The sequence below is a fragment of the Oncorhynchus tshawytscha genome, linkage group LG31 (assembly GCF_018296145.1).
Source record: "Oncorhynchus tshawytscha isolate Ot180627B linkage group LG31, Otsh_v2.0, whole genome shotgun sequence".
In the NCBI taxonomy this organism is placed as follows: domain Eukaryota; kingdom Metazoa; phylum Chordata; class Actinopteri; order Salmoniformes; family Salmonidae; genus Oncorhynchus; species Oncorhynchus tshawytscha.
Genome location: NC_056459.1, coordinates 14,160,800 through 14,170,697, shown reverse-complemented (window position 1 = coordinate 14,170,697; position 9,898 = coordinate 14,160,800). Strand labels below are relative to the sequence as shown.

Sequence of the window (9,898 nt, the reverse complement as noted above, 5' to 3'; positions counted from 1 at the left end):
ATTAGGTGATAAATGTCATAGTTGGATTCAATTTTGATTCCTTGTGAATGCCTTTTTTTGTGAAAGGATGCTTACTGGGCCATAAATTTACTGATTAATCATGAAGGTACTGCTGGCTTTGTCACTGCAATCATAAAACAATGGGGCTAGTGTAATAGAGCATTTTCCAGTGTGTTCCTCACACTGCAATACCATGTATGTCTTTTGTGACAACATTTTGAGGTCTTGAAATACTGTAAGTAACTGTAAATAACTGCATTGCATAACTGTAAATAACTGCACCTTAATAACTGTAAATAACGGCACCTTAATAACTGCACCGTATAACTGTAAATAACGGCACCGTAATAACTGTAAATAACAGAACCTTTATAACTGTAAATAACTGCATTATATAACTGTAAATAACTGCACCTTAATAACTGTAAATAACTGCACCTTAATAACTGTAAATAACGGCACCTTATAATTGTAAATATCTGTACCTTAATAACTGTAAATAACTACACCTTAATAACTGTAAAGAACTGCACCTTATAACTGTAAATAACTGCACCTTAACTGTAAATAATTGCACTGTATAACTTTAAATAACTGCACCTTAATAACTGTAAATAACTGCACCCTAATAACTGCATATAACTGCACCTTATAACTGTAAAGAACTGCACCTTATAACTGTAAATAACTGCATCTTATATTGATTGATATACTATATTTCCTCTCTGCAGGGGATGACCTGGAACATATCATGTCTGAAGTACAGGGGACGTTGGAGTTTTCTGTAGAGCTGCACAAGTTTCACAATGTGGATCTCTTCCAGAGAGGGTGAGTGTAACGGAGGTGGACCGGTGAACCATGCTGTGATGAGTAACCTTGCCTTGTGACCTGAAGACTTGGGTCAGCTCCCCGGGCTATTAGTTAGGCTTTAGCTCCGAGGGCTAACACATTCCTGTGGCATGTAGGAGACTTGGGTTCCAACTACAGTCTGACAGTCTCTGGCTGTTTCATAGTTCATATTCATACCCACTGCCGCCTCAGTCTTAATGGTCACGCTAAAACGGACAGTTATGATTTAGAAAAGGGTCATCTTTATGCTGCACGGTAGGATGTGTCTGAGGACAGATGTGAGTGCTCTACATAGGGAATAGGGTGCTATCTGGGACACAGACACGATGAAGAATAGGGTCATCTTTATGCCCTACAGACACAGTGTATCTACTGAGAGATTGTGATCTGCCATATGGCTAGCCTCTGGGTTGTGACTCTGGCTGACGGGAAGGTCATCCTTACCCAGATTAGATTTTCCTGGGTCCAAACAGGACAGAGGGGGATGTTATAATCCTTAGCTAAACCTGAGTGCACTAATATGAGAGTTTTTCATGGATTGCCGTGTCTGCTATGTTTCTGCTCCGAACAGCAACAAGGAGGGAGTAGGTCTGACGGGAGCACAGAACAGCGAGACAGAGAGTTAGAGAGTCCAACTGACTGCTGGTGTCAAGATAACACTGTGATTTGCTATTGTTAGTTCAGGAGAAATGTACATTATTTAGACAATTAGGTTAAAAAATCTTATATACAGCCCTGAAAAAGCCATTCACTTGTAGGTTTTATACAAACCCTATAGAGGAGTTATTGCATTAAACGGAAGTCTTTGTTTGATGTTTAAACCAGGAGATGGTGATAAGAGCAGCGCAGGCCTTCTAGTTGAGCTTAATGGAGGGTGAATTAGTCGCTTCTAACGTTGCTCTTGGTGTTATAATCTGGTTTGATGAATAATCCTGGCTGTAGTTTCTAGGAGCTTGTCTCCATTCGAAGTGTTTATCTGTTGATGGCGTTCTAACTAGCAGCAGGGACAACGCCACAATGACCGAATGTTTCCGCTGTTGTTTTTATTGGAAATGTGTTCAAATGTCATAATGGTGCAGTGCATGATATCAAGACAGACTACAGGTATATTGAGTATCGTATCCACATCCCCCGCTTCTCTCTGTCATGTTTTTACTACAGTACACTCGGACTCTAAACCGTAAACAGGCCCTACAATGCGTTGTGTGCAGTTGCGCTCTCACCTGCTTTAAGCTTCTTCAGGATGATAATACTATATTGAGTTGTTGTTATATTTAACCCTTATTTTACCAGGTAAGTTGACTGAAAACACATTGTCATTTACAGCAATGACCTGGAGACTAGTTACAGGGGAGAAGGGGGGAATGAGCCAATTGGAAGCTGGGGGGTGATAAAGTGGCCAGATTGGGAATTTAGCCAGGACACCAGGGTTAACACCGATAGTACCAAGTATGCAAGAGACAATTACAAATGATATTATTAGGTATATAATATCTGTTTTATCAGCTATTGTACAGAGCTCTACTACTGTTGACCTTCAAGCACAGACAGCAGCAGACTCACTGAAAGGATGTGCATTATTATGAGTAATGCATTATATATTGCCATTTGATCCTGTCCTTATTAATAATTAAGGTACATTTGTACAATTCCTTACCAGTTGTGTTTAACAGGACAGTACTAGCCTTTCCAGCTATTTCTTTCCATTCCATTCTGAACATTTGTTTCATATGCATTAGTATGTGTGTGGAATGTGTAGTGATGTGTACAGTAGTGCCGGTATGTGTGTAGTAGCTATGTCTATGTTAATTTGATCATCCTGTTGTTGCAGACATTTTAAAAAGACGGCTAAAGTTTGTAATTTCCACTTTAAGATGTCAGACTTGATTTGCCCTAATGTAAAATGTATCAACCCCCTTCAAAAAATGTCCATTAATTATAATCCACAATATAATTCACAGTTTCTGTTGCTGCAGGATTATTTTCCCGCTGTAGCAAACTGGCTCAAATTAAGATCTTACATCTGTGTAGTAACTGAAGGTATTGTATTGTTTTCTCCCTCCAGATTCTACCAGGTCCGAGCAGGGTTGAAGGTCTCTCCTCGTGTACCACACAGGTTGATAGCAACAACACCAGGGAATGCAGGTAAGGATGATGTCTTCTCACATTGTGTTATATCTCGATAACGCTGGGTGTTATTAATACATAGTTTGCATAGAACTGTTTCTGTAGTTTTACAGATACTAATTCCCACACAGTATGAATCTCACTGATTCCAGCAATGGGTAGGTGGGCAAGACCCACACCAGCTTGTAGCAAACTGAGACTTCTATACTGTCTATATCTATGCAGCCTGTTAGGCCAGGGACTCTGGTGGGTTGAGTGTGAGAGGATCATGGGTTGTCTGACACTGAGAATGTTCTGGTTACCATCCTACTACATGATTACGATCATCTTCTGTGATCCACATTCTTTGGACAGTTTCCTTTGATGTTTCTGAAAACAGTCATCTTTCACAATGTGTGCTTTTTATAGCGTGTGGCCCACTGAAACTCTAGTGAATGGGAACGGTAGTGTGCTGTGCTGGAGCCTTGTTCTTGGCTGTTATCAGAGGGCTCAGGCCTGGGATTCTGTGTTGAAAGATGCTGAGTTTTATTTTACGGCCACTCTCTAGAATCTGAAACGTTTTGGTGGAATTCAGTCTGTACCACATGCTAACTGTGTGTATGGCCCATATTATTCATGTTTCTGAGGCGTTCTGCCATCGGGTCCGGCCACCATTAGCTCTATGGGGTGCTTCAGAGTTGCATGCTGGGCAGGAATCTAAGACGGCCATGAACACTGCTCATCTTTGTCATAGAAATGCGAAACTAAAAGGTTTATTGAACATCATTGTGTCGACTAATGATTTAAACATGGCAAGTGCCTCAGCTGGCTATAAATAAACTGCATGTTCTGTAACAGAGAAAGTAGTCCCTCTCTTCCTCAGAAGAGTCCCACAGAAAGAGAAGTGACCAAGTTCCCGTGGCAACCAAGTGGCGTCGTCTCAAACAATCTGTTTAGGGGTGTGAAAGTATTCAGGAGAATGTTGTTATAACATGACAGAGTTATATGGCAGAGTTGAAACAAAATGCATGTGTGTTGAGAGAACAGAGGAAAGCTGGCCTTGGACACGCCAACAGAGAGCAGCGTGTCTCTGTTTAATAGTAATACGCCTGGTTGTTATTGGTGGATTGTTTTCTCTCTGTGGGGAAATGTGAAAATCAGTCTAGCTTATGTGCATGATGTCATTTCTCCCTTTGTGTTGCATCACAACTACAATTGTGTTGACTAGGTACGCGAGACTGTTCCAGTAGACCGGGCTGACACACTGTCATTGTCCTGTACTGTAGTCCCATCAGAATTAGCAGACAGATCTGGTCCTCTGGATAAGCAGGAAGACATATTCCAGACTTATTATCGGATTTACTGTAATAAAAAAAAATCTATTTATAGTTCATTATGATTGGAAAAGGGCGCAGGGAACTGTGTGTGTGTGCGTGTGCGTGAGTGTGGGCATGCTTTAGTACTTTGGGGTGTTCCTTCTTTGACAAGGGCACGCATGGTTGCGGCTACAAAACCCCCTTGTTGTGTTGGTCTGACCCTGACAATGAGATGTGATACTCAGGCATTTAATCAGACCCACCAGCCACCTGTTCCTCCTACTGAGACATTAATAATGTCACACTGACCTATGTAGAGAAGTCAGGGAGGCATTGATCAGACCAATGTGACCTGTTGTATGGAGCAGCTTCTCATGGTGCTGTGCACTATGAAACAACATAGTATTTTACTCCATCAGTTTGTGAAGTAGAGTGCAGTATATAATGAGATTTTAAATGGATATTGAACTACAGTATGTATTGTATCCAGTCTTTGATTAGAGAGGAGAACTGCATAAAGTGGAGGGCATCGACTTGAGCGAAATTGCAGCATTTAGCGCCCATAATATGTTCAGTCTGATGTTGAAAATGTTTTAGTTTATTGTCCATAATATACTACATGACCAAAAGTAAATGGACAACATTTAATTACAAAATCATGGGCAATAAGTTGGCCATGGAGTTGGTCCCCCCTTTGCTGCTATAACAGCCTCCACTCCTCTGGGAAGGCTTCCCACTAGATGTTGGAACATTGCTGCGGGGACTTGCTTCCATTCAGCCACAAGAGCATTAGTGAGGTCGGGCACTGATGTTGGCTGATTTGGCCTGGCTCACAGTCGACGTTCCAATTCATCCCAAAGCTGTTTGATGGGGTTGAGGTCAGAGCGGAGCGTTGTCCAGAGCGTTGTCATGCTGAAACAGGAAAGGTTATTCCCCAAACTGTTGCCACAAAGTTGGAAGCACAGAATTGTCTAGAATATAATTGTATGCTGTAGCGTTAAGATTTCTCTTCACTGGATCTAAGGGGCCTAGTGGGAACCATGAAAAACAACCCCAGACCATTAGTCCTCCTCCACCAAACTTTACAGTTGGCACTATGCATTTGTAGTGCCAGTCTACTGCCAATGTTTGTCTATGGAGATTGCATTGTTAGTGTGCTCAATTTTATACACCTGTCAGCAACGGTTGTGGCTGAAATAGCCAAATCCACTAATTTGAACTCCCGACGAACAGTTCTTGTGCTGACGTTGCTTCCAGAGAAAGATTGGAACTCGGTTGTGAGTGTTGCAACCGAGGACCATTTTTACGTGCTACGTGCTTCAGCACTCGGCGGTCTCATTCTGTGAGCTTGTGTGGCCTACCACTTCACGGCTGAGCTATTGTTGCTCCTAGACGTTTCCACTTCACAATATCATCACTTACAGTTGCCCGGGGTAGCTCTAGCAGGGCAGACATTTGACAAACTGACTTGTTGGAAAGGTGGCATTTTATGACAATGCCATGTTGAAAGTCACTGTGATCTTCAGTAAGGCCAGTCTACTGCCAATGTTTGTCTATGGAGATTGCATGGCGGTGTGCTCAATTGTATACACCTGTCAGCAACGGTTGTGGCTGAAATAGCCAAATCCACTCATTTGAAAGGGTGTCCACATACTTTTGTATATATAGTGTATGTGCACATTCAGCATTAATAGTTTATACTGATTATCTCTGCACTGCCATACGATAACATCTACAAATAATTTGCTGTAGTGCAGAATATTCACATAGCCTAGACCACAGTGTCAGGATTGCCTGCACACACAAAGTGCAGCAGTGCCATAATATCTGTACACAGTGAGCGCCGCGAGCTACATTGCAGCAATGCACCATACAGTAACATTATATTTCCATATTCTAATTGGAGGGCTTAGCCAGAGCCCTCTTCCCCATCTCCCTCCCCTCTCCTGCACTCCTCCTCTACAAGGTCACGTATTACAGCTATATGCCTTAAAGACAGACAGGACAGACAGGGCTACCAACCATAAATTCACCAGCCAATGATAAGCTCCGCTCTGGCCAGCCAGGAGAAAGACATTTATCAACCACAGAGACTTGGGAAATAATCCACCCACCGTACTGTGGGAGATTAAAGTGTTGTGTGTTTGACATTTCAATTGTCTGGTGCCCTTCAGACAAGGTGTGAAGGATTGTCTCGCTTCTGAATCCCAGCCATTTAATGGCTGTAATTCATATAGAAAGACATTGTGGTTTGTTAAATCAGGATGGTGTTATATGAATTAGTTCAGCGTTTACTGTTCTGCTGCCTCCTTACTGTAGCTTAACTCTAAAGGTATTATGTCACACAAACAGTAAGAGAATATCAGAGAGAGAGAGAGGAACGTGAGATGGAGAGAGAGAAAAAGAGAGAGTGAACAGGGCAACATACAACATTATTAAATCAGTGTACACAAACAACAAGTGTGTGGTTACAATTGACAAAAAACACACACGTTTCTTTCCACAGGGGCGTGGGGTGAGACAGGGATGCAGTTTAAGCCCCACCCTCTTTAACATATATATCAACGAATTGGCGAGGGCACTAGAACTGTCTGCAACACCCGGACTCACCCTACAAGAATCTGAAGTCAAATGTCTACTGTTTGCTGATGATCTGGTGCTTCTGTCCCCAACCAAGGAGGGCCTACAGCAGCACCTAGATCTTCTGCACAGATTCTGCCAGACCTGGGCCCTGACAGTAAATCTCAGTAAGACCAAAATAATGGTGTTCCAAAAAAGGTCCAGTTGCCAGGACCACAAATATAAATTCCATCTAGACACTGTTGCCCTTGAGCACACAAAAAACTATACATACCTCAGCCTAAACATCAGCGCCACAGGTAACTTCCACAAAGCTGCGAACGATCTGAGAGACAAGGCAAGAAGGGCTTTCAAAAGGAACATAAAATTCCACATACCAATTAGGATCTGGCTAAAATACTTGAATCAGTTATAGAACCCATTGCCCTTCATGATTGTGAGGTCTGGGGTTCGCTCACCAACCAGGAATTCACAAAGTGGGACAAACACCAAACTGAGACTCTGCATGCAGAATTCTGCAAATATACCCTCAGTGTACATTGTAAAAAACCAAATAATGCATGCAGAGCAGAATTAGGCTGATACCTGCTAATTATCAAAATCCAGACAAGAGCTGTTAAATTTTACAACCACGTAAAAGGAAGCGATTCCCAAACCTTCCATAACAAAACCATCACCTACAGAGAGATGAACCTGGAGAAGAGTCCCCTAAGCAAGCTGGTCGAGGGGCTATGTTCACAAACACAAAAAGACCCCACAGAGCTCCAGGACAGCAACACAATTAGACCCAACCAAATCATGAGAAAACAAAAAGATAATTACTTGACACATTGGAAAGAATTAACAAAAAAACTGAGCAAACTAGAATGCTATTTGGCCCTTAACAGAGAGTACACAGTGGCAGAATACCTGACCACTGTAATTGACCCGAACTTAAGGAAAGCTTTGACTATGTACAGACTCAGTGAGCATAGCCTTGCTATTGAGAGAGGCCGCCGTAGGCAGACCTGGCTCGCAAGAGAAGACAGGCTCTGTGCACACTGCCCACAAAATGAGTTGGAAACTGTGCTGCACTTCCTAACCTCCTGCTAAATGTATGACTATATTAGAGACACATAATTCCCTTAGATTACACAGACCCACAATTTTTTTTTTTAAACAAACCCAATTTTGCTAAACTCCCATATCTATTGGGAGAAATACCACAGTGTGCATCACAGCAGCAAGATTTGTGACCTGTTGCCACAAGAAAAGGGCAACCAGTGAAGAACAAACACCATTGTAAATACAACCCATATTTGTGTTTATTTATTTTCCCTTTTGTACCTTAACTATTTGCACATAATATGACATTTGAAATGTCTTTAATCTTTTGGAACTTTTGTGAGTGTCATGCTTACCATTCATTTGTATTGTTTATTTCACTTTTGTTTATTATCTACTTCACTTGCTTTGGCAATGTTAACATATGTTTCCCTTGCCAGTAAAGCACTTAAATTGAATTGAAATTGAATTGAGAGAAAGAGAGAGAGAGAGAGAAAGAGAGAGAGAAAGATAATGATTGTATGTGCACAGTGGCACAGTGGATGAAGTATCTCCTTTGTAATGCTATAGAATATTCATTATTTGGTTGCAAACATACTGTATATCTGTACTCTTATTACTCATAACTAATTGCATCCCTTTAAATCACAGTGAAGCCTCTTTAGTGCCTTGCCAGTTCTGCTCACTGTCTCCCTCTGTCCCCTCCCTGTAGAGCAGAACTAGAGATGCCATGTTTTTAGATGAGCCTGGAGTACTGAGCATTCACCCTCATTACAACTTTGTTGACAAACCGACTCTTCATCTGTAATAGGCTAGGATTGGTTTGGAATGAAATGAGAGTATTTCCACTAGCTGTAGCACATCATGCTGCCATCACACAACAGCCACACTGCCTTTCACTAAATTTAGTACACAATCTGACACTCATGCTGGTTGAAGCGACTGTTCTTTCTGGAGAGGGCTGCTGAGAGAGGGAGAGAAGGGGAGAACAGAGAGAAGAGACAGAGAAACAGAGGGAGAGAAAGATAGAGGAGGTTGGGGCATAGAGTTCATATCTACCTCTATATCACAGAGGTAGATAAAAGGAGAGCACCTCAGTGGGGTGCTTCCTTCACAAAGGTCTATCACAGCTGCGCCTCCAGCAACCAGCTGCAGACAGCTGCTGTCTCACATCTACTCTACAGAAGCAAGCAGAAAACACCACTGACTATATAGAGATTTACTGGAAAACCAGAGAAATGTCAGATTGTATATAATCCACTGCTTCTGAGCCTCAATTATGTGGAGGACATGAAATGACAATGATGGGAATGGTGATGTGTTTGTCCTGTATGATGATGATCAGGGCCGCCTCTAGCCTTTTGGAGCCCTAAGCGAGATCTGGTTGGGGGGCATAACCACCACGCTGGCAAAACATTTAAGTTCATTTCCTGCAAATCTACACTCTTTGCCATGGGGCCAAGAGAGCATTTTGCAGTTTAACACATTTCATGCAATTTCATGCAAAGTACTAATTGTGCCATGGGCTGAGAGAAAATTGGGCAGTTTTAAAGCTAACTCTCTGCCATTATACACATTTAATCATTGGGTGGATACAATTTTGAAGTTTAAAAGATAATTTCTTGCAATTCTACACATTTTGCCATGACCTATACCAAGTTCATATGATATCTGAGTGAGAGTGACTAGCAAAATCAATGTGACCAGGCACGTTGTCACGCCCTGGCCATAGAGAGGCTTTTATTCTCTATTTTGGTTAGGCCAGGGTGTGACTAGGGTGGGCATTCTATGTTAATTTTCTATGTTTTGGATTTCTTTGTTGTTTGGCCGGTGTGGTTCTCAATCAGAGGCAGCTGTCTATCGTTGTCTCTGATTGAGAACCATACTTAGGTAGCCTTTTCCCACCTGGGTTTTGTGGGTAGTTGTTTTCTGTTTTTGTGTCTGCACCAGACAGAACTGTTTGGGTCATTCTCGTTGTTGTTTTGTTATTCAGTGTTCAGTTC

At 42.0% G+C, this 9,898-nt stretch overlaps 1 protein-coding gene across 1 annotated transcript in view; it reads left to right on the top strand.

Annotated features, from left to right (window-relative positions):
* The first annotated feature begins 738 nt into the window (after window positions 1–738).
* Window positions 739–9,898, top strand: part of LOC112229325 (protein FAM135B) — a 46,575-nt gene continuing 37,415 nt past the window's right edge. The window contains exons 1-2 of the mRNA XM_042310526.1: window positions 739–828; window positions 2,915–2,994. Of these exons, the coding sequence (XP_042166460.1) occupies window positions 752–828; window positions 2,915–2,994 (157 nt within the window). The 5' untranslated portion in view covers window positions 739–751. The remainder of the gene's footprint in view (window positions 829–2,914; window positions 2,995–9,898) is intronic.